The sequence below is a fragment of the Panicum virgatum genome, chromosome 9K (assembly GCF_016808335.1).
Source record: "Panicum virgatum strain AP13 chromosome 9K, P.virgatum_v5, whole genome shotgun sequence".
NCBI classification, from domain to species: Eukaryota; Viridiplantae; Streptophyta; class Magnoliopsida; order Poales; family Poaceae; genus Panicum; species Panicum virgatum.
Genome location: NC_053144.1, coordinates 25,242,209 through 25,269,200, shown reverse-complemented (window position 1 = coordinate 25,269,200; position 26,992 = coordinate 25,242,209). Strand labels below are relative to the sequence as shown.

The 26,992-nt window shown below is 44.6% G+C and overlaps 3 protein-coding genes and 3 pseudogenes across 3 annotated transcripts; 3 read left to right on the top strand and 3 right to left on the bottom strand.

Moving 5' to 3' along the window:
• Positions 1-993: 993 nt before the first annotated feature.
• On the top strand, positions 994-2,130 carry LOC120648627 (E3 ubiquitin-protein ligase EL5-like). Its single transcript, XM_039925350.1, has one exon. It carries the CDS (start codon positions 1,398-1,400, stop codon positions 1,797-1,799), a length of 402 nt encoding a protein of 133 aa, XP_039781284.1. The 5' UTR covers positions 994-1,397; the 3' UTR covers positions 1,800-2,130.
• Positions 2,131-6,741: 4,611 nt separating this feature from the next.
• On the top strand, positions 6,742-7,138 carry LOC120647873 (annotated as a pseudogene).
• Positions 7,139-7,872: 734 nt separating this feature from the next.
• LOC120648626 (la-related protein 1C-like) lies at positions 7,873-8,823 on the bottom strand. The gene is made up of 3 exons (XM_039925349.1): positions 8,615-8,823; positions 8,436-8,526; positions 7,873-8,336 (listed from the first exon to the last, which is right to left on the bottom strand). Exons 1-3 carry the CDS (start codon positions 8,818-8,820, stop codon positions 8,241-8,243), a joined length of 393 nt encoding a protein of 130 aa, XP_039781283.1. The 5' UTR covers positions 8,821-8,823; the 3' UTR covers positions 7,873-8,240.
• Positions 8,824-8,942: 119 nt separating this feature from the next.
• LOC120647872 (protein FAM98A-like) lies at positions 8,943-10,318 on the bottom strand. The gene is made up of 3 exons (XM_039924691.1): positions 9,847-10,318; positions 9,044-9,499; positions 8,943-8,969 (listed from the first exon to the last, which is right to left on the bottom strand). Exons 1-3 carry the CDS (start codon positions 10,132-10,134, stop codon positions 8,943-8,945), a joined length of 771 nt encoding a protein of 256 aa, XP_039780625.1. The 5' UTR covers positions 10,135-10,318.
• A 697-nt stretch (positions 10,319-11,015) lies between these two features.
• LOC120648625 lies at positions 11,016-13,849 on the bottom strand (annotated as a pseudogene).
• A 3,409-nt stretch (positions 13,850-17,258) lies between these two features.
• LOC120647871 lies at positions 17,259-20,662 on the top strand (annotated as a pseudogene).
• Positions 20,663-26,992: the final 6,330 nt, after the last annotated feature.

The window sequence follows — 26,992 nt, the reverse complement described above, 5'->3', positions numbered from 1 at the left end:
TGCTTTGTCAGGCAAAGTGAAAGCTAAAGATAGGATTACCATCTATAGTATTGCTGGTACCAGAAACCGCAACAGAAATCTAGCTTCCACTTTTTGTTCTTCTTCTTCTTCTTCAAAAAAAAAGAAGAAATCTAGCTTCTCTGTCCAGACGTCGTTCCAGAAAGGAATGATGGTGGATTGAAATGTAGTACAGGAGGGTGTATGCCGATTCCACATGCAATTTTGACAATAATAAAACGAAGGCCATGCATGTGCAGACTGATGACTGATGTGGCAGTTAACCTGCTGTCCAATCCTCTCCATAACAAATGCAACTGCAATCTCAAATTAAACCAGGTGCCAAGACGGGAGGGCACACGGATCCGTGACGTTGACGCGCCACGGGGAGGGATATAGCTGCGGGCAGTCGCCGGCGACGGCTCACCTCCACGCCACCAGCACACTGTGCACAGTGAGGAGGATCGCTAGCTAGCTCTCCGTCCGGCCGGCTGGTCGGAGTACCTAACCTGAATCACGCAGTCGCGCTCACTCATTTCTTGCCGGGGCCGGTTCCTTGCAGGTCACTGAAGTTGCGTAGCCACGGGAAAGGCTTGTGTGCTGACGAAGCAACAGCTAGCCTCGCTGCCCAATGCAAGGCCATGGCAAGGTCAGGTCAGCCGACACATCCGCTTGGCTGCGTGCAGCCGCCATGGCTGGATGTATGTACTCCCATGTAGTACACTACTGCAAAACCCAGTTGACTGTATACCAAAATTATCGATTCATTGCTGGTCGTTTACGATGCTTGCAGGTGCGAAAAAGCTGTCTCTTTTCCGCATCCGAAGCGTCAACGGATCTCATGCCCTGTTCGATCGGATCGACGGGGAAATCTGAGGTGTGCCGATCCTGACCGTCCAAACACACAATAACTTCAGACAGATTTCGTGGCTGCAGTGGTGCATTGTCGGATCGGATGGCGGGAGATTCTTGCAGAGCCTGACGATCTGATGAGTACGTACATTGAGTTAGGTCCTCTCAGTACCTCCTGAAAACTGAAAACTCGAGCGGGATCTGCACTGCAGATGCGACAGTGTCCCGGCCCTTTTGCGTCGCAGACGCTTTGTGCCCAAGGAAAATTAAAGATTAGTTTTGCATGATAGGGGAGGTTAGTATTAGGTGCGCCTTCCCTGTCCCCTTTCTCCTTTCGATCGCCCAAATGATTCCACACGATAGACATCATCTTTATAAGCAGCATCGCAATCCAGCCTCATCAGATCCTGCCATCCTGGTCCACCCTGCTCTCACTCCCTCACTGATCAGTGATCACTCGCCGCGCTGCATGCGAGCCAGCCGATCGAAGCAAGCAGCAGATTAAAGCTTCGCGCCGGCGCCGTTGCACTTGCACAACAGTATAGGCGATGCTGGCCGTGACGGTGAGCCAGGTGGTGGCGCTGCTCTCGTCGGCCCTCTCCGGCGCCGAGGACGGCGGCGGCGGCGGCATGGAGATGGAGGTCGGGGCGAAGGTGGCGGCCGGCGGCGAGCGCTGGCGACGCCGCGGCGGGCACGACCGCGCGGCGGCGGGGTACTGCTGCGTGTGCATATCGGCGTGCCGCGACGGGGAGGAGATCCGGAGCCTGCCGTGCGGCCACGCCTTCCACCGGGACTGCGTCGACCGCTGGCTGGCGCGCTGCCGGCGGACGTGCCCGCTCTGCCGCCTGCACGTCGGCGGCGGCGCCGTGGGCTTGGCCGGCGAGGAGCAGCACCAGCTCAGCGAGGACCTCGTCATCTGGTTCTCTTCGCTCTTCGTCGCCGGCTTGTAGGACTGGCCGTAGGATCGACAAGCTAGCAATGTGCATCTGCTGTAAGCGTATAAATATACGGGCAAGGAGTAGGATCCTTCGGGCCTGTCTGGCACGGCTTCACGGGCTCCCCGTCGTCTACTGTAGCACTGTAGCGGTGAAGCCCCCTCCCGCAGCTTTAGCGGCTTCACTCCTCCCGCAAGCAAAGCTGCTTCGGTTCAGCTCCGTGCTACAGTGCCGTACAGTGCCGCGCACTGTAGCACAGAGCCGGAGCCGTCCGCGTGAAGCCCTCCCAAAGGGGCCCTTCGTATATAGTTGGCTTCTTTAATTATAGTTCCTTTGCTGGCTGGCCTATTCGGTTGTTAGCTTTCTTTGTGATAAAGATTATTCGACGAAGGATAAAAGTTTCTTCGATCGTGCTAAATATTTCTGTATCAACTCCTGCAAAAAAAACGCCAGCCCGTACACAGAATTATTTGGCACTGGAGGGAATGATGGCTCAAACAAAGGAAAAAAAGGTAGAAAGCTCGCTTAAATTATTTTGTAGTCACTGCAAAAGAAAAAAGAGAGAGAGAGAATAATATAGTAAATAAAATTTAGATAATGGAAGAAAATTCCGGCTTCACCGTCATCCAAAAGAAGAATGATAGCTAAGCACCGCTTACACCAAATAGTTTAAAATAACAAAAAGGCCCAACTCAAGTTCTAATTCGCAAACTAAAAGGCCATGCGTCCATGGAAAGTGTAAAAAAAATGTAGCCGACGGTTCTGGTGTACGACACGTCTGAATCAATTTGGTCTTGGGCTTAATGTCGCGACAACTGAGCCTATAATCATAGCCAATATATTCCTAAGCATAACATGCAGAAAAGTTTTATGTTTTCTTTTATAAAAAATAACATAATTTCTGGTAAGCTATGTAGAATTTGGCGTAATGACATTTTAAGAAGAGATGGTTAATAGTGTCCTCGGAACTATAAAAGTTGCAGTATGTGGTCGCATTCCAATTCACTTATAGACCAATTTTAATGAGAGTCATAGAAGTATTATGAGCATATCATGCCACGTCAGCAAATTTATTGACATGGTAGGGTCATTTAGGAGAGTTTTATAGGGTGAGAGAGGAGTGTCGTCAACATAATATTCTGACATAGTTATCAAGTTTTCAGTCTTCCTAACCGTGCAACGACGTTCTCCACTGAGAATAGCCTTAGCTAGGTTGCCCACCGTGAGGATAGCCTCTCGTTTTAAATACTACAAGAAAATTCTATAGTGGTAATTTTGTTTTCCAAATTCCTAGGTGACTCTTATCCTACTATGCGTTGGTCTAGGTAATATAAACTTTATCCGAACCTACATAAGACCACCAAATTTGTGCTCTTTCACTTCGCGTACAGGTTGTGCTGTGACTGCGCTACCCATTAATTGTTCGGGTTCCGATTGAGACTCCGATTGATTTGTCAGTGTTCCAATTAGAATTTTAATTTATTTATGTGGATTCTGATTAGAATTCCAATTGACAGACCAAGTAACCACTGCTTCTTAAAAAATAGTAGAGATTAGTAAAGGAACCATTCCAATTTTGGATCAAAATAAATATATCCTTCCCCTCTTATAGAATAACATTCGTAATTCTCGATACTAGGCTTCCGGTCACTCAATCCATTATTTTCGCTAAAATTATAGGTCGTTTTAGCATTTTTAAGTGTATAGTTTTAATTTTCTACGGGTCAAGATATAGGTGTATATTTAAGTGCATAATAAAAATAGTATATCTAAAAAAGCTAAACCAAACTATAATTTGGAACGGATGGGGTAGACTAAGGACTTCAGCCACTACATCGTGTTTTTTTCCTAATAATGTTATATAGGTTCGGGTTTTGGGATTTCAATGCCTGGTTGGCAAAATCTCATCTATGTTCCCTATTCAACCTTGAACTGCCATGAAGTAAGAAACTGATCCTTGACACCCATATTAAATTTTGTGTCACCAATTTTAATACACCTGACCTAGTGATTTGTCCTATCACTACTATAAAAATGCACATAGGTTTTTACCTTTAGTCCAGGTCACATCTGGAATCGAAACTAATTTAGGTATTAGTTTCGAGTCCAACAGCTAGGAGGAGCTTTAGTCTGGGATGAAGCCACCAACTAGGATTAAAATTCACCTATTAGTCCCGGTTGGTGGCTCTAACTGGAACTAGAAACTAAAAGATTCTTCACGAGTTAGTTTAAAAGAAAGGCATCAGATTCAAAATCATGTATATTCTGTAGATAGGTGGTAAAGAATCTATATGTGAGGTAAGAGATTTCGGGTGAGTCCTAGGTGTAAAGTAAAATTTTACCTTGCACACTCCTTTAGTCCCTACTTTGTAGTTCCGGTTTTCACACCCAGGAGTTTAGGAACCAGGACTAAAGGCCTTTCTATACTAACGTATAAACATTTGTCCCGGATTAAATCGTGCAACATCCCATCTTTGTTGCATAATTTGAACCACTTAGCAGCTATTTATTTTGTATGTTTAAATAAAAAATTTTCTAACTATTATCAATCATTATTTTTTCAATGCCACCCCTCGATTGTTTTAGCTGGTTGTATCCAATCACTTTTCTGTGGGTTGTCAACAAATTTGCCCATTGTTTCAATTCTTTTATTCAATCAATTTTCAATGTCGCCGTCGATTGAATTTGGTTCTTTTTTAAACCGACTTTTCTTCCCGGTTCCTGCTATGTGGCATAATTTATTCGTTAAAATCGACCGAATTAGAAATAATAAAAACAGTTATTGCTGTGTAGTTGCTTCTGAAAAAATACAAAAGAAAAAGAAACACGGGTCATCTAATCATGTTGCTGCCATGGCCATGGCCATGGCCTCCTATTTCTTGGCATGTGTTCAGCAGCAGGTCCGCTTTCTGGCCGGTAACACAATAGAGGCCCATTGTGGTCCAATCATCACAGCATCAGCCCGCGCTGGCAATTTTTGAAGTTTAGCCTCGCTCACCTCGGCCAGCTAAGTGTGGAGTCAGGCGCCAGCATTCTACATAAGACCACCATAGGCGCAATGAAAGTTAGCCGTACCTCTTGGCATGATGATAATGAAGAATTTGGGCTTCCACTAGTATAAAAAGCGGGGATGTCTATATGTAGCGTTTGCGATTTACGCCAACCAATAGAAGAAGCCATTTCAATTCAGGCAACTTGAAGGTGCACCCAACACCGGAACTTGTGGGCAGGAACTGGAGCCGTTAATGATTCGCGAGGGGCACTGGATTGCTTGAGTGCATGAATGTTCCAACGAATATTATAAAAAGTTCTTCACCCATTTCAGAATGTTTCGAACATCTAATAATGTTCCCAAAGATTCAAAAAAGTTTTGAACACTTTAAAATGTTCTTCGATCATTTCAGAATGTTTTAAACATTTTAGATTGTTCCAAAGTATTTCAAAAAGATCTGGTCTTTTAAAAAAGGTCTGCATGCAATTCAAAATATTTGGAGCATTTAAAGTTGTTCTAATAAACTAATTAAAATGGAAAAGATGGCGGCCGAAAAAATGAAAAAGAAGAAGACGAGGGGAGTCCTGCTTAGTATGAGCTGTAAAAGCTTAACGGGCCTCCTCAGGTGGAAACGAAAGAGAACAGAAGGGGCGAAAGCTATTCATGCCACGCGGGTGGCAAGCCACCCCAGGAGTGCCCCGGCGTCATGTTCATCTTCCCCGGCGAGCTCCAGTCGGAGTTTTGGGCCCTTCGCCTAAGAGGGGGGGGGGTGTGGGTGGGGGGGGGGGGGAGCCCGACGGCGGAGGCAGGTTGCGAGCGGAGGCAGGTTGCGAGCGGCGGCAGGGACGTCGCCGGCCGGGGGGTGGCGGGGTGACATGCGGTGGGTCAGGAACCAAGTGGGGGAGCGCAGATCCGAGTTGATTAGTGTCGGCGGCAGTAGAGGCGCCGGAGCCGAGGGAGGTGGGGAAGGCGGGGGAGCGGCGTCGGGAAAGCTACTGCGATAGATCAAAGCCAACTCGCACAAAGTGATAAGTAGACACCCCCTCCCCCCCCCACACACACAAAGGGTGGGCACGCCGCGCGCGTCAAATGCTTCTTCTGCGACAAACCATGATGCAACAGTACGTGATAAATAGAAATCCAAAGACCCTGAAACTTTAGTCCCGGTTCCCACATCCAGGACTAATAAAGGGGAACCGTAACTAAAAGACATGTGCAATGCAAAAAAAAAATACTTTGCACCCAGCAGGACTCAAACCCATGACCTCTTATCTTACATATAACTTCTTTATCACCCCATCTACACAACATATGTGACTCACCCTTTAGTCTCGATTAGTGGTGGCTCCAACCAGGACTAGAGCTCCTCGCCGCACTCTAGCTGTTGGACTCGGGACTAAATATTTCATTGGTCCTGGGTTCGTCAATGGTGTGGGGCAAGAAATAAATACAATCTACTTAACGACAATGCAAAACTAGTAGTAGATCAAAAGCCTGCAATGCATACGCACAATCTGCTCCTGTCCATCCGAATAAATGATTGCGTGGCTTCTTATTGTTTCCATCATTTAGTACGAATAATAAGAGTAAGAATAAGTGAATAGCCAAATTGGAAAGTGGAAACTCTGTCACGGTCGATGGCCGCACTTCCCAGTTTCTCATCTACTCGGGTATTGCCGCTCTAACATTTACCGACAGCATCAGATCCAAAAGCATCGTTTTTACGAGGCAATTGCCTGCGTGACTCCGTATCGGGTTCATCGGAAGAGTATCGCACTCATCTAAAAAAACTGAGTATCGGAAGAGTATCGTAGTCATTGTACAAGAGCCACAAGTAGAAAGGCTGCGGGCGTATCTACGCGCCTAGCTATTTAAACCCCTCGAGGCACACACACCTGATGCACCCACAACGTGTAGTGTCAACTGCAAGGCTTGTCCGATCCCGCACTAGCTAGGCAGAGAGCAATGGCGATGAGCCCCAAGCTCGCGGCCCTGGCGGTGCTCGTCATGCTGCTGCGGGCGTCCGCCGACGAGACCCCGGCGGTGATGACGCTGAACGGGTACGTTCCAGCGCGGCGGGTCCGGCGGCGGGCCGTCGGAGTGCGACGGCAAGTACCACGACGACCGCCTGATGCTGGCGGCGCTGTCCACGGGGTGGTACGCGGGGGGCGCCCGGTGGTTCCGGAAGATCCGCATCACGAGCACGCAGACCGGGCGCGCCGTGCTCGCCCAGGTCGTGGACGAGTGCGACACCCGCCGCGGCTGCCGGGACAACATCGTCGACACGTCCAAGGCCGTCTGGGCGGCGCTCGGGCTCGACACCAACGTCGGCGAGGTCCCCGTCACCTGGTCCGACGCCTGAAACGTACGCGTGATGCGTCGATCGGTTGCTACCCTCGATCGAGAGGCAGAATAAATGAAACGAGTTGCACGGTGCGCGCGGGTTATTATCCGTAAAGGTCACCCGTTGCTGCCAGAGCCTCCGAATGTTGTGTACTGTCACGTTGTGCGAAGAAAACAGGCCGCGCTGGAGCTCTACCATTTGTGTAATTGTTGTCTGAGTTTGGTACATGCATCTGCTTGCCGTAAATAATTTTACCAAATTGAAAGTTTTTCAGAATAAACTTCAAAATATCAGAAGATTCCATAGGAGCATACACTACCGGAAATCCGCGCTATGCCGTGTGCCAGATGGTTTGCCGAGTACCTGGAGCCCAGCACCCGGCAAACCAGAGGCACACGCCATAATCTATATTTACCGAGTACCGGCGCTCGGCAAACAAAAGGCACTCGGCAAAATATGGATATGCCGAGTGCCTCGGAGCAGGCACACAGCAAAGCCGGCGCACGTGCTCGTCATGCGCAACAGCCGTCACGTCCGTTTGCTTTGCCGAGTGCTTCCCGTTTGGCACTCGGCAAAGACCCTTTGCCGTCAGGGGAAGTATTTGCCGAGTGTAGCTGGCACTCGGCAAAGACAGGAAGTCCGGTAGTGATATTACTCAAACCAGACATTACAAAGCCTGTGATGCGGGGTTATAACTCCCCAATCATTCAACATGAACTTTACAACAGTATCACTCAGAAGATTATGAAACCAATCATAATGAATATGTGCAAGAGAAAATAAACTTAAACCACAAAACAAGCATTAAGCATCCAAAAAAAAATCATCACCGGATATTACAATAAGACTCTATAGTTGTCTCTAACAGATAAATTCCAGTTCCCCCTAATAATAGCATAAAATATATTTTTTGCCCGTGTTTGTATCTCAAAAATCACAAGAAGCTAACGCTTAAAATTCTTCATAGTAAATAAATCATACAAAAAATCATTGGTGTATAGTGTCTTCACTTCAGTTGTTTTAGGGGGAGTGGGTATATCTCCCACCCTAGGCTCTTTCGGATTTTCGCGTCCTATATAAAACATGAAAGTATAAGATATTTAGCATGTTAACCAAGAATTTAGGATTTAGCAAGAAAACCTACCAATACTTCAACCTCAGTTGAAGGTAGTATAGAGTCCAATATGAATTCTATATCAGAAGTTTTAGAGAAAACCTGAAAACACGAGATGAAGATTTTTCGTGAATTTAGCAACAAAATAGTCACATCCCTTAATAAAGAAAACAATTGATCAAGTTGAGCATGCAATCTTACTTTCTTAAACCCAGCAATAAGCGTCAATGGGACCCAACCCTGCTCATTCATTCTTTCTCTTAGAAATGTGTCGTTCTCCAAGTTTTTAGCACTAGCAAAATGTAAAAAAAAAGTTTAATAAGTTGATCCAGCTATAGTTGCAACATCTTATAAATTGCTTATGAGTTTGTAGGAATCACCTAAAATAGTGTTCGATCTGTTGGCGGATCTCTTGTCGCATCTGCTCTGGATCTTGTTGTTGTACCTGATTTTGATGAGATTGTTGACCTTGCATAGGTTGCTGCTGTGGAGCATGTTGCTGATGTCGCGGCTCCATTTGTGAGGGGGCTGCTTCGCGCTCTAAATTTATATGCATCATGTGGTTCTCCAGTGCTGCGTACTGCATGAATGGTGGTAGAACTTCTGGCATGAATGATGGTAGAGCTTCTGGTACATGTGCAGCGAAGTACCCTTTAACAAATTAAAAAAAGGTTAAAATCAAGGAATTGTTTAATAAAAAACCCTAGTTTATATAATGACGGTGAAACCCGACACCTACCAGGATATGCATATCCATAGGGTTCATATCCAACCGGCGGTCCATAGTAGCAGGGGTATGGTGGAGCAACCATGGGCATGAACGGCAACATCAACGGTGGTGGATGCATGTGATGCGGTGCTTCGACATATCCTTCTGGATGACCCAATGGCGTGTGCCGGTCCTCGTGACCCCTCCCATGCGGTTGCCTGTTGAACCCTCCACGGTGCCCCTGCCCGTGCCGGCCGCCGCCTCTGTTGAGGTAGGTGCTGCTGCCATTGGCATGGGCGTTGCCTCTGCCGGTAGCGCTGCCGGCCGGCCTCCTGCTCCCTCGTCCTCCGTGGAACCCTTGGCCGCCTCGGCCGTGGTGGTGCGGCACGAAACGGCCGCTCTGGTGGTGGTGGCCTCGCACACCGGCATTGCGGCTGATCCTGTGGCTCGACGCGTGCATCGGCGGCTGCTCCGGTTCCGCGGCAGCAGTTGGGACGACGGTGCGATCGCTGTGACGGCCAGTGGGAGCGCCGTGGATTTGTTTATTGGTTGCTCCCTGATGATATGATCAATGACACGAGAACCAAAGAAAGATTAAAACCTCATCTGACAATAGGTTGAAAGTACATGGACACACGGTATTGCTGTCGGCTACGAGACATTGTCGCATTGACTTTGACTCTATATCAATCAGAATTCAGAAACAGAATTTTGCCAGTGGGTAGGGTGAACAACGCCCAGCAATTAATGGCGTCAAATCCCAACTCCATACCCATATGCGTCGCCCATGGACAACCGAGAGCAGATAAATTTAAAAGAAAAGCACAACCTAGTAGCCATGGTTTTGGAGCAGCAGTTTCCCAACAAAGTACATGGACCCATAAAAAACAAACGCACCATTACCTGTTCACGGAGTGCAGCCATGGGGTTTGGAGCAGCGGCAGCGGTGGAGGAAGAGGCCGCCGGCGCCTTCTTCCCTTTGGCCGCCGCCACGCTGCGGGACAGTTCCGGCCACAGCTCGGCGACGCCCAGGATAGGCACGCAGGCGTCCGCCGCACGGGGCGCATCTCTCCAGGGGGATGGAACGACCGCGTCGTCCCTCCTCGCCGGCAACGCGGCGGCGTCCGCATCCGCACTGGCGGCCTTTGCCGGCACCGCAGTGTCAGCGGCGGCATCATTAGCAGGAGCCATCTCGTGGGCGGTAGATGTAAACTCGACAAGGTGCGTGCGCGAGGCTGCAGGGTCTTGACCTGGTGTCACGGCGAGCCGGCCGGTGTCAAGATCGTAGTCGGAGAAGCGCCGGGGAAAAAATTAGACGGACCCCGGGCGCACAGAGGCGCCCCTGCGGCCCCACGCCCGATCGTCGCCACCTGCGCCCGCTCGGCATCCAATGGCCTGTTCGGCTGTGCTGGTCTTTTTTGGCTGATTTACTGTAGCTACAGTACCACACGTAATCAAGTCTATACCACGTGTAGTTGCTACAATAATCAGCCGCTACAGTCGCACCCTCTCACAAAACCCGCTGCTACAGTAAACAGCCGGGGCAAACCCACCAGCCGAACAGGCTGCAAGGGCCTGCGCCCGCTCGGCTCGCCTTCCGCGCAGGACGCCCGCTCGGCTCGGCGCCTTCAGGAAATCGGCGTGGCTCGGCTTCTTCGTATAGGCAGTGCCCGGCTCCGCCTCTTCGCATATTCCCGCGTCGACTCATCCCTCGGTTCGAAAGCCCTAACCGGTGACGGCGACATCGGTGGAGATGATCGACGGCAATTCACGGCGCCGCGGCCGGGGCGGAAGGCGCCGCCTCGAAGCCCTACCCGGCGACGGAGACCTCGTGGAGGCGATCGTGCGGCAGTTGAAGTCGGCGTCGTCACGAGGTCCTCGCGGAGACAGGCCGCAGCAACATCCCGCTGATCGACCTCGCCGAGACAGGTAGAGCTTGCCGCACTGTTTGATGGAAGATTAGACTAGCACTAGAACCCTGCGCGCCATATATGTTGGGCCAGTGTTATCTTGAAGATATAATTGTGAATGGTCATTCATGAATATTGGCAGCAGGTTTACGAAATGTAGAATTAAGCAAAATAATATCAGAAGTGTAATAGGAGGATGTAACTATTTACAATAATATACAGAAAGTTGATGATTGGGTGCTTATACTTGATACATAATTCACAGATGATGTCTTAGTGTGTAGTGTCATCATACATTCATATATTTCATACAGGGCTCCCGATGGCATAGCTCATTGTACAGCATTGAACAAACAATTAGTATATGGGGTACTGCAATAGAAGCCGTACCTCTCTCTCTGCGGTCGTCCATTAGTCCATAGCTGCAGGAAGGAAAGTACAGACAACTGTGACTTAGAAAGGAGGATAGCAAAAATAATTTTGAAGGTAAAAGCAATATATTTATAAAGAGCCATTAGGTGATAAGAGGCAGATGTACCTTTTGGTAAGTCACAAACAGATGAAGGTGTTATTATGTGATCTTTGTCGCTCCTTTGTACACCTATGGAAGAACTGTTTGCTCTGATTCAATTTGAGAAGAAATACTGATATTCATCTGTATTTGAAAGAAGTGATAGTGAAGCTAATCAGTGGATGCATATATACTCATTTTAAATTGATTGAAGTATTTCTTTATATACTATATTATGTGTTTTTGATCCACATGTTCCATATCCTCATTTTCAATCAGTATTTTTAGGCCCTTTTTGCTTGTAACACGTGACAATGCAACATATAATTGTCCATGTGTAACTACTTGCTTCTTTAAATATACTCCTACGTTTGACAATGTTTGTCCCTGACTTTTGTTGATGGTCATTGAGTAGCAGACTTTGATAGGAAATTGACGGCGATTGAAAGTAAATGGCCAATGAGATGCTTTTGTTGTTAGATTTATTCTTGGAATATATGTTTTTTGTCCTGTATGTGTACCTGTTATTATTTCAGCCTCGATAACATTGTCTCCTAAGTTAGTTACTATTAGTCTTGTTCCATTGCATAGTCCTAAGCTTTGATTAAGATTCCTCAGTAGCATTATTGGAACACCAACTTTTAGCAGCAGTTTATGTGGTGGATAATTATTTGCATTGAGTGTATTAAGGTATTCAACAGGATATAAGATATTTGCATCATTTATTGCATCTGAACATTTTGATATACTATCTGCACTTAAATATTCTCTTTCTGGACCAGGCAGTAGTTTTGTCATGTAATCATTTATTTTATCGACAATTTCATTTGTAGTTGCCAGTATAGCCCTCTCTTTGAGATAATTTGGCTGCTGAAACTTAGTCTGAAAATCAGGGTAAGTATAATGTACCAGTGCTTCTATTTTATGACCTGTAATTCTAATAAGTAGTTCTTCTGGTATTTCTACTAACATTAAGTCTGAGCCATCATCGTTATTAGTTGGATCTTTGGTATCTCCATTGCCAACACTTAATATCCAATTATTGAAAGACTCAATTTCCTTGTATTCTGAAGTGTTTGGATTGATCCTTTTTAGTCTCATGTTCTCAGTAAGATATATAGTAGTTACATGTTTCCATAGATATGATTTAACAATTGATGCACTTATAATCTGTGATTTGGAGCCGTTCTCTATAACATGGAGTATTTGTTTTGGATCTCCACCAAGGACAACAACTTTTCCTCCAAATGGTATGTCAGAAGCTTCTTTTGTGGATTCAGACATTATATCTCTTAGCGATCTATCAAATGCTTCGAAACATTGTTTGTTTGTCATTAGAGCTTCATCCCATATTACAAGGGAAGTTTCAATAAGTAGTTTAGCGAGTTTTGTGCCTCGTTTTATGTCACATATGGACATGTCGTCTATATCAATAGGTATTCGAAATCTGGAATGAGCTGTTCGACCATTAGGGAGTAATAGAGAAGCTACGCCTGATGATGAAACTGTGAGGACTATTTTCTTTTGTGCTCTTAAATATGATACAATTGTGGTCCACAAAAATGTTTTTCCAGTTTCTCCATGACCAGATACGAAGTAAAATTTTGGTCTGTTATCTAGAACACTCTGAACTATTTGATGAAAAGCATCCTTCTGATCTTTATTTAATTGAGAGTATAATTTATTTGCCTCTTCTTCTAGATGTTGCACATTGTAACACAATTCTTCTTGAATTAATTGATTGTGGATGTCTACTCCAGAGCATAGTGATTTGTATGGAAGGTTGTAGTTATTTATGTTTTGTCCATTTCTACAAAATATTTGTTCTAATTCTTGAAGTAACAGATTTTGGAGCTCAATTTCATTAGGAACATATTTAATCGGATAATATGTTTGTGTTAGTTGATGTTGAATATCGTCTACCATTTTAGACCGATTTCTATCAAAGAACTCTCTTTCATCTTTTAATTCACAAAATGTAAGCATTGTTGCAAATAAGTCTCGAAGTTGTGATGGTGTTGCCCACTTCGCAGTTTCTTCAAATGTATTATACCATTCGTTGTGATCATTTAGTAATCCTCGTGCTGCTCATGCTTCTTTGAAGGTCTCGTACACTATACCATTATATGTCCGTAGATCAGCATAGCTAGTTGCACCTTTGACTATCATTAAGAGCATGCGGAGGTAAAATCGTTCACCTTCTGCTGGGTTGATATAGTATAATCTTCCTATTTTAAATCCGTGTTGACGTTTGATCCATTTCTTATTTGTTTCATCCCATCTCCATTTGAGTGGGAACTCACAATATGTAAGTTCTTTAGCTTCCTCGTGTTCTTTGTTTGTAATAAACCATTCTGTAAGCATAGTTTTTTTTGCTTCATTGGATCATTGATAATATCACTTAATTTAGCATCTTTGTTTATTTTAGTTAAGTTCATTAGTGGTAGATGAACGGGTAGTCTTTCAACTGGTGGCCAATGGTAGTGTATCTCATATCCAAGTAATCTCCATAGTGTGTCCTGTTCACACACACACACACACACACACACACACACACACACACACACACACACACACACACACACACACACACACACACATATATATATATATATATATATCTACAATCTAAATATTCTTTAATTTCATCGATGTCTTTGGTTTGTTCATTTACTGGGGTATCTTGTCCTTTTTTATTTGTTCAAAAAATATATGTGCTTGCTCTGGGCCTTTGTTTACATATTTGCATAAATATTTTAGGACTTTGCTTTTGTTTACACATTCCATATTTATATGTGCCTGGTATTTTTTAAGAAGTTGTATATTGTGAGGAACAACCCATTTGTTATCTAAGTTGTGATTATCTCTGCGTATGTATATACCTGTGTCTCGTCTTCGATACAATGTGAAAGCTGTATCTGTCAAATTGGTCTCTTCTTGAAATTCCTTAGGATAGAATTTCGAACATCTTCCTTTTTTCATACACGGGCAATTCCAATTTTTTTTCTCCACATGGTCCGTGCATCATGTGTTCAGATACAAGTATGTATCCTAAAGGATCTTTCATAGGATCAGGTATTTCAGCAGATATCCAAGTGTTTGTTGTATCGGTTGTTATTTCATTTCCTTTTTTATCCAACCAAACTAAGATATGAACATGAGGTAATCCTCTTTTTTGAAATTCTATAGAATATAGTATTGCTGATATAGGACCAAAGATCAAGCCAGACCGTATGTCTTCTAGTAATTGTTGTAGTTTCATATGGAATACACGGACTATAATATCAGGTCTATCATTAGGATGTTCGCCTTCCAAGATTGTTGAAGTTATTTCTGGCCATTTAGGATTACATGTGAATGTTATGAAAAGATCTGGTGGTCCATACACATGACATATTGCTATACCATCATGGTAATTTTGTATCACGTAACGTTTGCAGCCAACATAGTTAGAAGGTAAAAGTACTCTTTTTCCTATTTGATTTCCTTCTGTCATCCCTTTTCCTATTGCATCAAATATTCCTTGAATATATTCAGCTCTTAGTTTTTCTTGATTTCTTGAAATAAATTGAAGTCTATCTTCATCCTCCATTGCTCGTGCATCTACTATCATTTGTTTTGATAATCGGCCATAGCATAAATAAGGGTTTGGTTGATTGTTTCGATAATGCATATGGTATTTAAAAATTCATGTACGGTTACCTTGTTCCTTTTCTTTTTTACTTCTTTGAATTTTTGTAGCATCATGATAACATATACCAAGCTGATAGCTTCTCTCTCCATATGGAAATAGCAATGGCAAATATGCAGGATGAAATATGGATATTCGTTGTAGTCCCCTATTTCGATTAGTAACAATAATATCTCGTTCATAGTTCTCAAGTGTCATATCACCTACTATTAACATTGCTAATTCTTCTGGATGTGGCATTTCATATTGTACTGGATCTCCTTTATTAGCACCTATGATTCGAATACTAATATCGATATTTCCATGTTCCTCAAGTAGGTCACGTGCATGCCGAAATATTTTTACCAATGGATTATGCTCATCAAGCATTTTTTGCAATCCTCTTATTATATCTAGGTTAAGGTCGGCTGTATCAGGATCTTCTTTAGATATAGCCCATATTCTATTTTGAATTTCATTTTTTGTATCAAAGATATATAGCTCAGCAAACTTGGGAATTTTATTTGGTTCGGGTAAAAGTGATCCTATACGATGGTGTACTTGACCATTTATTCGAAATACATATGGGCCTTCTCCTTGGTTTATAGTTTTGTCAATATTACATCCCATTGATGTAAAAGCGAACATGCTATTATATTGACGTATCTTTTGTAGGAAATGTCTTGAGTATCCATCTCCTTTGTGGTCCAATAATCTTTTTAGAAATTCAGGGGGTTCTTTGAATGGTGGTATTTTGATTTTTCCATATTTACAACAATTGGAGTACAATATTTCCCCGTGGCCTCGTTCGGTGTCATATTTGTTGCGCTCCTCAAACCAAAATATTGCATTGCAATATTTGCAGCTGTATTTAGGTATTCCTAAATATGATCTTTGCTCATATGTCTGTTTCAGGTACTGGATTTGTTCAGGTGAAAAATATACCATACCATGAGGTAAAGACAAGTACGCATGTTTTCGGTCATGTTGTAGGCATCTTCGTTTTGTAACTTCTTGTATAATTTGATTTTGTTTCCTTTCTTCTATCTTTCGTTTTCTTTGTTCTATTTTTGTCCGTGTGATATCTTTTGATATTTCTTTATTCACATTTGTATTGTCGATAGAACATATTTGTTTGTCTTTTATTATGGCTGCTACTAAGTTCTTGATCAGATTGATACGATCTTTTACCCATTTCTATTTATAAATAATACATGACACAATTAGTACATAGTAGGAAATAAACAAACAATTAGTAAATCTAAATGACACAATGGGTAAAATGTGATGATGGGACAATAATAATGCAAAAGAAAATGAAGTGCGAAAATAATTAGTTATTCTGAATGTTGTACTAATTGAATTTAGTTAAAGGATATTTACTTTTCTCATTTATTATTTTCAAATAATGGAAACTGGAAACAAGTATGATAATTTATCAATTCAATAGATTTATTAATTAATTTATCTAGTATCCCTCCAATGTTTCCTGAAAGATAAGGTAAATGTATTGGCAGCAGTAATGCAATTATAATCATGTTGACAAATTGGTAATTTTTTACTGAAACAATTCAGATTTTATTTTTTTTAATATAATTAGTAATATCTATAATTGAAATATTTTTTACCAAGCAAAGTCTACCCACCCACCTCACAAATCACCAGTGTTAGATCTACATGTAAACACAAAGCTATTGACGAAAGGGCTGGTGAAGCGAAAACGCCGCCTACCCCCGTTGAATCGCAAGGGCGCGCCCCCCTCCGACGTTTTCTTTTTCACCGCAGGGTGATGTACCCACCCTGCGTACCCGCGATGTTATTGGTCCTCGAGCTGCCATATTGTCGCGCCTGCCCTTCCCGTCAATCACGCTCGCCTCGCGCCCTCCCCTCCATCCCCACGCCGCGGGCGGAGAGGACGCAAGCGGAGCGCGGGCGGAGCGGACGCAAGCGGAGCCGCGGCAACGGCAGCCACTCCACGATGCAGCGCCGCCAGCCACTCCACCTCCCGAGCCCCCAGACCCCAGCGCGGCGGCTGCGGCTGCGGCAAGATGGCGGTGGGGAAGAACAAGCGGATCAGCAAGGGGAAAAAGGACGGCAATTAGAAGACGATCCCATCCCAATCCCGTCCTCCTCCCCGTCCGCAGGCCACAGCGTTGCCCCCTCCACTCCATCGCCCTCCTCCCTTCCGCAGGCCGCAGCGCTGCCGGGGTGTAATCAGGCGTGACCCGTCCTCCCCTTCCCGCACCCCCGCCGGCCTCCGACGCACGGCGGCTCTAGAGATGGAGGCGGTCGTCGGGCGCGCAACCTCCCTGGACCCGGCTTCCTTCGCCGCCGTAGCGGAGCCGCTCCGCCTCGCCCAGCCGTCGACGCGTGCATCGCCATCTTCTTCGACTTGGCCGTGGGCACATCCCCCCACGGTCCCCTCGCGCCGCCGGCGAGCAAGGGAGGGAGATCTGCTTCCCGTGATCATGGCGGCTTCGGAGCAGGGGGCGAATGCTGTGAAGGAGGAGGAGCAGGTGGTGAGCCCGTGGGAGGTGTCGGCGCTCGGCGGGGAAGGGCGGCACCGACTACGACAAGCTCGTGGACCAGTTCGGGCGCCAGCGCCGCAACGCCGCGCTCGTCCACCGCGTCGCGCGCCTCACAGCCGCCCGCCGCACGTCTTCGTCCGCCGGGACCTCTTCTTCGCCCACTGGTACTGACACGCCAACAAAATACATTTTTTTTCCAATTTTTCTTTTCGGCGAGGAAGAGGTGCTGACGAATTTCTGCATGATGTTAGGGATTTTAGGGGGAGAAGTTCTACCTGTACACGGGGAGGGGGCCCTCGTCCGAGGCGCTGCACCTCGGTCACCTCATCCCCTTCATGTTCACCAAGTAAGCGTTGCTCCCAGTCCCAAACTTTGGCCGCAAGCTCCTCTATTCTGTTCTTGATTCATGGATGTGTTGCGTACTTTGGCAGTGCTGTGTCAGCAAGGGAATAAAGTGTGACGTTTCTTAACTAGAAAATACCATTTTAGATCCATTAATGACGCACGAAAACTTTTCCTGAATAGCAAATAGACAAATATAGCAAAAAACGAGCGTGCATTATCTTTGTAATTGGGAAAAATATGAGCTATTCTGGAATTTGAGGCGTTCCTTGTGGTACTTACCTGATAAATCAACTGATGGACAGGATTGGAGCGCAGATGTGTGGCAAAGTTTGTATATGAAAGATGTCCAGGAATAAATGATTTTAACATATTCCTCAAGGAAATGAAATTGCGGGTTTTCAAATAGTCTTTAAAATCTCAAGTGGATTTGTTTGGTCTTGTATTCCAAAGCAACAGTCACACTTATTCCTGCACTCCATAATGTTGTGATCCTAGATGTACGCACTACACTGTTCTTTGATAAAACTACATCAGTCCGAGTTCTGATTTTGTAGGTAACCGTGGGTGCTGTTGATTAACCATCATGATCTTTCTCTCAGATATCTGCAGAAGGTTTTCAAGGTGCCCTTATTAGTTATATAGCTAACTGATGATGAGAAGTTCTATTGGAAGAGTTTGACTGTTGAGGAAAGTAAAAGGCTTGCTCGTGAACATGTGGCATTATAGCATGCGGTTTTGATGTTGACAGAACTTTCATTTTCACGGATTCCGGTTATGTCGGAGGGTAAGATTACTCTTCTTGAGGCTAACTAATAATATTTAAAGGTTTGACTGATTTTTTGTTCATTATGTCACTATAAACGACAAGTGAAAGAGCATGCTGTTGGCTCTAGATTGGTTTAATCTATGGGAAAGTAATAAGTAATACCCTCTGTACTCTTCTTGCAGCGACTTTTATGAAAATATGGCTAAAGTTGCCAGATGTGTGACATACAATAAGGTTAAGCTATTCAATCAAGAACAATATTTTTAAACTTCCAGAGCTTGATTACTTACCTTCACACATTATCCTTAACTTATGCTTGAACAACAGGCTGTAGGAATATTTGGATTCTCTCCTGAGGATCACATAGGAAAGTGTAGCTTTCCTCCAGTGCAAGCAGTTCCATCCTTTCCTTCTTCATTTCCCCATTTCTTTGCTGGCAAGGACCAACTGCGCTGCCTTATCCCATGTGCCATTGACCAGGTACAAACATATCTTTACATGACGATTGTGACTAACAAATTGGCTTGGTATCGACTTGCTTGCATACTTGTAATATGTCTGGCAGCACAAAATTCAGAATTAGTGCCATTAAGTTTTTGACTCTTTTTAAAGAACTAGATTTCAGTGGAGCCCCACTGATATATGTTTAGTATTAATATCTTTTGATAATTTGAACTGGTCCTTGTTGAATTCTTGGTTATTTCCAGCACTAAATTTGAATTGTCTCTCCAACATATGCAAATTATGGGTGAATCTTTAGAAATTATGAAATTGCATCAAATTATTTTGATTCAAAGTTATCAATATATCAGTACATGTTTATGTTTTTGTTCTGAAAGTTTGACTCAATTTGTGTTTTTTTTTCACAGGATCCTTATTTTAGGATGACTCGTGATGTTGCTTCAGAATTGGTTATCAGAAACCATCACTGATTGAATCAAGATTTTTCCCTGCTCTTCAGGTTTACTGTATTTGGCATTAATAAACTAAGCTAGGGATTTTGTTTACCTTTTTACTACGAACGAATTGTCATAATTATATTTTTTTATGTTTATGTGGCTTGTTCTGTTTTCTTTATTTCTTTTATGGGGAGAACACAAAAATGTCGGCTACTGACGCAAATTCTGCGATATATGTTACAGATAGTGCTAAAGAAATAAAGACAAAGGTTGATTCTGAACTTTTTCTTTTTAGCTGGAAAAAATATTACCAAGCAATTACTTGTTTTAGTAATTTGATTCAATGAAGTAAACATGTGATATTTTTTCTTCTGCAGCCATTTGTGGAGGGTTTATCTAACATTTTAAATGCCCAAAGAGTGGACTTTACAACCCACTTGTCAATATCGTAAAGGAAGACATGTATTGGTGTTTTACCAAATGCTAAAAAAGAGGCTTCTTCCAGTTATTTCCATTTTATTCTCGACCAAGAACTGCCATCAGGTTCAACCTTTTACTGGTTTTGTTTTATATGCTTCATTGCTCATGTTTTATTAAGATATATCATAATTCCTCATCGGTGTTGTGCAAATTCAGAAAGTCAAACACTTCCTGGGTAGCAATGGATTTTGTGTTGAGTGAATCGTCATGGCACGGCAGCAACTTCCATGCCACATTGACCTCCTGGTCTAGCTTTTCCTGTCCCTATCCACTTATGGTCAGCTCACAACACCCCTGCTCCTCTTCCTTTTTATTCTTTATGAACAGGAGTACAGGAAGAGGGAAGTTTGGGAAACATCAAAAGAAATGAGCACTTGCAGAGGAGCAAGTATGGCAGATGTTGATATACATCGCAGACAGTGTTTCACTCTCCTTTTTGGTTCTTGACAATTCTGTTTTACTGTTTAGTTTTATTTTGCCTTCATCATTAATACTACATTTGGTTACTGCTCTGTGTGAAGCCTGAACTTTGCTATCAATTGACTGAGTATTGTATACCTGACCTATCTTTCTTTTATGAAGTTATATGCACTCCTTTATTTGTCCGTTTGTTCAATCCTAGCACCGGCAGTTTGTTTTTAGAGTTATACTTCTTTAATTTGTAGAGTGAACGGCTGAGGCAAATCAATATCGAAGAAAGTTCAAGCACAGAAATTAACAAAAGGAACTCCGAAATAATTGCAGTCTATATATTCTAATTCTATTATTCCTATTTAGAATTAAATGTATGTATCACACGAGTATCTTTATGAGACATTGCTATGTAATATTGCTGAACTGTAGAACCTATGTAAAGTTATATGTCATTCTCTTCTGTCCTTGCTACTTCTAAACTTTTTTTGAATTGATGTCAATACTGATCTATCCTGGAGGTATGTTGTGGCACGACAATTATTTTTTTTGAAAGTTTGAATATTTTCAGAAGTATATGTAATTTGTTCACCCCCATAGTGTCCCCATGTTAGGGCAACAATGTGCCACCTAGCTGATTTGCGGGCTATAAGAAACAAATGTGAGAGTTAACTCATCAGATAACTATAGCATTTGGGGGAAAAAAATCGAGCTCCACTATAATGCGGATTGCCAAGTGGGGGTATTTGACGTGTATGCTTGCCCGTGTTGCAGAAAATTCTGAACAAGATGGATATCAAAATACTAGCTGCCCATACTTGCAATTATTTATTTACTCATACATTATTAATTCATTTCAGAGGGAACAACGGAGCACTATCGTGAAAAACATAAACAATGTTGCAGGGAAAACATAAGCGCATTTTCATTTCCTTTTCCTTCCATTGGTACCATCCAGATCGATGATGAACTATATATAACAGGCCGGGCCCATGGTGTTCGGCGAAGCAAAACAGATGGCTGGCTGGGCAATATCAAAGGCACGAAGCTCAAATGGCCCCTAACACTCAATTTAGTCGCACATGAAGCTGCCATATCAGTTTTTTTTTTGTTTGTGTTGAGCTTGCATTCTTGCACTTCAAAAAAGGACCAGTAATTCATTCCACATGATGATGTTCTTCGTCTAGACCGCTCCATAGAGAACAATGGATAAAGATCTTTGTTGTTATTGCCTGCCTTGTTAACTGTGTGCCGCACATGCACTCTACTAGTAATAATTAGAGACAGAATTAATAAAAATGGTAGATCCATACCTTTTTGGAATTTGGTTGTTGGTTCTTTGTACGTCTTTTTCACTTTCAGTATTTTTCTTAACTTCTTGTCCTGCATGAGTTATAGTGGTAAGAAATATATTTGCAAGAATTCTTAGCTAGTCTTTTAACTACAGGAAGAATATTGTATCATGGGTACTAAAATATTCTAAGATGAAACACACACATATAGCAGACATATAGTTGCATTATGACACACGACATAAATACTTAATTAATTCCTTCAAGGAGGCGACACAGACAAGGAAGCAAGGGAATGGTTCATATAGTTTGTGTGAAACAAGCCTCAGTTGCAGAACAAATCAGTAGCTATAGGCCAAGTCTTAGAGCAAGTATTATGGGGCTACGTTGGCGGGCTGAATGCATGTACAGGTCACAAAATTCCTTGCTGGCGGAAAGAGAACCAAAGAGAGAGAAGGGAGCGGGCGATCTGTGAAACGCCCGGCTGAATGCTGCACCCGAGGAGAAAACGCCCGCTCCCAGCCGAGCGCAGGCGGTAAAAGCTGGCTGTTGCACTGTTGTGCACCTCCTCCACAAATTCTATTGGCTCTAGGCTTCGGCTGATAAGAGGAGCATAAAATGCTGGATGGAGTGAATGAATAGAAAAAGATGGTAAAATAAATTGTTTTACTATGAAGTGCTGACATGGCATTTGGTTGCAGCGGGCACCCGGCTGTTCCATAAAACTTGCTCTTAATAACTGAGCAGCCTTCTAGGAGGTGACACACACAAGGACGCTACGGCAGGTGTAGAACTGAGCAGTGGTAAACTACTGTCAGACTGTCAGATATCCTTAAGGACATGCTACAGAGTGGCGTTTCACATGTTTTAGCTATATGTACTTAAGACCGACTCCAACAACAAAAGGCAAAGCTATATTTGCACCTCCATTTACACTGTGCATGACGAAATCCGTCTCCAACGGATGAGGCAAATGAGAAGGCATTTTCCATCGCGAGGAGAGAGGTGAGCTAAAAATGGATTCCCTCTCTCCTCGCAGGCAAATCCGAGCGGCGGCGTGCAGAGGAGCTGCAGCAGCGCGTGGCTGGGCGGAGGCGGAGCCAAGCAGCGGCAGCGAGCGCCGGAGCTAGAAGGAGGAGGGTCGGCACGGTGGGGGAAGGGGAGGGAGGAGGGCCGCCGGGATTCGGCCGGCGCCGGCGCCATGGACCACCGGCCGCTCGCGGAGGCGCGGAGCCCAACCGGCCCGCGGTGGCGCGGAGCTCGCCCGCCCGCCCGCCCGCGGTGGCACGGAGCTCGCCCGCCCGCGGCGGCGCGTGGATCCGCAGAGGAGGTGGTCAGCGGCGCCGGAGCTCGAGCGGACGGGGAGGGGGCGGCGCCGGCGCCTCCGCGTCGGCCGTGCGGCCGCGGCCACCGGCGAGAGGAGGGGAGGGGGCGGCGGCAAATGGAGGGGAGGGAACGGGTGCCGGCGGGCCGGAGCCGCGGCGACGCATCCCCCTCCTCTCTCCGCCGCGACCTCCGCCGGCCTCGAGCTCACCGGCCAAGTGGAGGCACGGGCGTGGCGAGCGGAGCCGCGGGCCCGCGCTGCCCTCGCGCGTCTCGAGCTCGAGCGCCGGCCTCACGCATCTGGAGCTCGAGCTCCGCCAGCTCCGGCGGCATGCGGGGCGAGCAGCGGCAGCACGCGAGCCGAGCGGGGGCGGAGCGGCGGCGGCGGTGGCGGCACGGTGTGGACCGGGTCGGCTGGGACGGGGAGGCGAGGAGGTTGAGGAGCTGCTGGGATGGGGAAATGCGCTAGCTATTGGAGACATCGCGATGAGGAGGAAACGCAAAGCACTGTGTATGCGAGGCAAAGGTGGATTTGCATCTGGAAAATGGCTCTCCTTGTTGGAGTCAGTCTAACAGGCAATTTGTCGAGCATATGGTGTGCATTTTCCCCCCACCATGACATGCACTATGAGTAGATGAGCAAGGTTCTTCTTGAAGAGGTAGGTACAGCTATGGCCCAAAGAAGAAGAGTTGAGGAAGGAGTGTCCATGGGGGCGGAGTTCGGTGATAAGGGGGTTTGCCTGGTTTGCTGTTGTAGTGGCGGCGGCCGGTGGTACTTGAGGTCGTCATCGTTGCCGGGTAGATGGCACTGGAAGTCAGGTAATTGAGCGAGGGAGGGGAGAGGTTGCTCGCGCCGAGCTGAGCGCCGCCACCGGGCGCGGTGACATCGGGACCAGACTTCACATCCCCGTAGGACCTGCTGCACGGCACCGGCTTGCCGGTGGCGGTGTCGCCGGCGCCACCGGCGGTCCCTACATCCCCGAGCACCGGGGAAGCGGTCTGGCCGCAATCTCTCGGCTGGGTGGTAAAGGATTTGGTGAGGTGTTGTGGCAGCTTGAACGGGTGCCGCATCTGGGCAATGCGAGCATAGAGATGGAGGTATGTTTCAAGGTTCCCAAGGATTTCGGATGCATAATATTTACCTGCCTATCGATGGAGTCAATGCATGGAGGCGTTCTGATATCGCCGGATTGCGCTTGCCTGATCGTCAGGGATGTTCTCGAAGGGAGCGTAGGAGCGTTGGATGGCTGGGAAATTGTTCTTTTTTGGTGGGAGGGCGTTGCTGAGATGAATTGATGAGCAAGGTTATGCTGATGTCGACGGGATTCGCGAAAGGTCGAGGGACTCCAGAACCTGCCTTCCGTGTCCTTGATTTTAACCGTTGATTGTAGATCCAACAGTGAGAAAAGAAGGATGACGTGGCCCGATCTCCTGCTCGATCCGATGGGGCAGATTTCGTTCGTTACAGATTCTTTTTCCTCCTTGCTTTTGGAGACTGTCAATATGTTTATTACCTAATAATGCATTGTTGATGTAGACATGGTAGATAGAATTCTCTTGATCAACTAGTGTGTCTCCTGTGATAGAAAAATGCAAACGTATATGTGACCACGCAAGTTCATATTAAGGAGGCAATGAGCACACAGTTGTGATCTGTGCAAGGAGGCAAGCAGCACGCTAGAATGATGTACAGGTTGTAAGAACGATCTCATAAATGCTAGCACTAGGAAGCCAAGCCAAATTAAACAAATCATGCTAGCACTAGGCTAGGGATGCCGCCATGTTGTTTATAAGGCTACTGTGATGTTGCTTCGGCGCTTGTCAGGATGTGACATCGTTTTATGCTTCGGCCCATGTGTGAATTATTTAGGCTATGTTTAGTTCGCGAAAAGTTTGTATTTTTGGTACTGTAGCATATTTTATTATTACTTGATAAATAATGTTCAATTATAAATTAATTAGGCTTAAAAGATTCATCTCGTACTAATCAGTTAGATTGTGTAATTAATTATTTTTTTCCAACTACATTTTATATCTCATGCATGTGAGCAAAAATTTGATGTGACGGGTACTGTAGAAATTTTTTTGGAAACTAAACAGGGCCTTAGTTACTTATTCTCTTATGCAGGTGATCAACCAGCTTCCATGGATCAACTAGCAGCCTCCGTGGCAGGTTGAGGAGAAGAGGAACAAATAGCACATGTTCCGCCTTATGCTCTCATAGAGGATCCACGTTCACAAGAAACTAGACGTATAGCCCGCGCATTTGCGCGGCTAGTATTGAAAATTTAAAAATTTGTATGTCGTTATATCCTTTCTTAAAGGTTATACTAAATTTTTAACCATACATCATCCTGTTTATTATCGTAAATTATGTCTTATTATTGATTAAAACAATTCAACTATGATCTACCTATAATAACAATTTGATTTGTTGAGCTTTAATAATATTATGCAGATAATTATTCTTATTTTTATTTTATTTTGATTGATTGTTGTTAGCTTTAGTTTTTATTAATAGTATATATTTGTAACTGATACATAGCTAAATAATATTTTATATTTAATTCTTCATAATGACATTGGTGGATGATTTTTAATTAGACACAGGGGTATTTTAGGCTAATTTTTATTGTAATGACAGTGGTGAGTAATTTTTATTTTTCTATTTTTCTCCGATTAACATGGGAATTTCTAGGCCTTGAAAGCTAAATATATTTGTAACTGATACATAGCTATATGATATTTTATATTTAATTTTTCATAATGACATTGGTGGGTGATTTTTAATTAGGCACAGGGGTATTTTAGGCTAATTTTTATCGTAATGGCAGTGGTGGGTAATTTTTATTTTTCTATTTTTCTCTGATTAACGTGGAAATTTCTAGGCCTTGAAAGCAAACGTGGAGGCTCCATTTGTTGGATCTTGTTGGTGGCTTATTTCAGAGCTTGTAATATGGAGCTTGCAATCCTTTTGTGTGCATTGTGGAGTTCCTTTGGTGAAATCACCGCAGAGTTGTTGTCATTTAGGAGAGTGAGTACTATTACAGCATGGAAAATGATCGTGTTTTTTGCTGTTCTGGCGGAATCCTTTTGCGTACATGGTCCCCGATTCCTGCAGCAGCAAGGTTGATGCACACATTGTGAGATCAGTATCAACAGACAACACTGTTATCAAGACAAAACCGAAATTCATACATCACTCGATTCCACAATGTTTCATAGTTCAGATCATGCCGATTAGATAACGAAAGCATGAACATCACCCACACCATTTAATTTGCAGGAAACAAAACTGAATCCCAGCACAACGTGATTTGCTAATACGTAAATGGAACGGAAGCAATTCGATTCCACAATGTATTTACGACTATCTTTGAATTTCTGAATGAAGCTGAACAGCAGGACAGTTCCACCATGATCATACAAGGATATCTCATTCACAGGATTCAGGCAACAGCAGAAATCACTTGTACGATCACCAGTTTCTCAGCGTTCCTCCTGAACAAAGATCACAAGAAAATGTAAGAATGCAGGACAGGCGTCGTATGGCAATCGATCAGCTAGCCATCGAGCAAATCGCGAGTCCTACAGAACTCAGATACCTCTTCTCGTTGACACCGCCTAACTCACCAATCAGTGGGCGGTATAGATGGCCAAATGCGCCGGCATGACACGACCCGACCCTAACCCTATTAAGCACGACACGATTAGGCACGACTAAAAATTAGTCGTGCCGTGCCGGCCCATCAGCACGGCTAACCCATAGGGTTAGTGCCGACCGAGGCACTAACAATCAAGCAACATCTTCATCAACTCTCAACCACCGGCCGGACAGGAGGAAGAAGGGGTACAGTGTTCTAGATCTACAAGAAGAGAGTGGATGAGGAGGAGAGGAGGTCGGCGAGGGGGGG

Bases quoted from the DNA above. Each gene is read 5' to 3' on its own strand.
- LOC120648626 (XM_039925349.1), bottom strand. From the start codon at position 8,820: ATGCAGTACGCAGCACTGGAGAACCACATGATGCATATAAATTTAGAG. The intron at 8,527-8,614 runs GTGATTCCTACA...ACATTTTGCTAG, and splicing joins CAGATCGAACACTATTTTAG to TGCTAAAAACTTGGAGAACG. The intron at 8,337-8,435 runs GTAAGATTGCAT...TCGTGTTTTCAG, and splicing joins TTATTGCTGGGTTTAAGAAA to GTTTTCTCTAAAACTTCTGA.
- LOC120647872 (XM_039924691.1), bottom strand. From the start codon at position 10,134: ATGGCTCCTGCTAATGATGCCGCCGCTGACACTGCGGTGCCGGCAAAG. The intron at 9,500-9,846 runs GTAATGGTGCGT...TCATATCATCAG, and splicing joins TGGCTGCACTCCGTGAACAG to GGAGCAACCAATAAACAAAT. The intron at 8,970-9,043 runs GTTGCTCCACCA...ATATCCTGGTAG, and splicing joins TGTTGCCGTTCATGCCCATG to GTGTCGGGTTTCACCGTCAT.
- LOC120648627 (XM_039925350.1), top strand. From the start codon at position 1,398: ATGCTGGCCGTGACGGTGAGCCAGGTGGTGGCGCTGCTCTCGTCGGCC.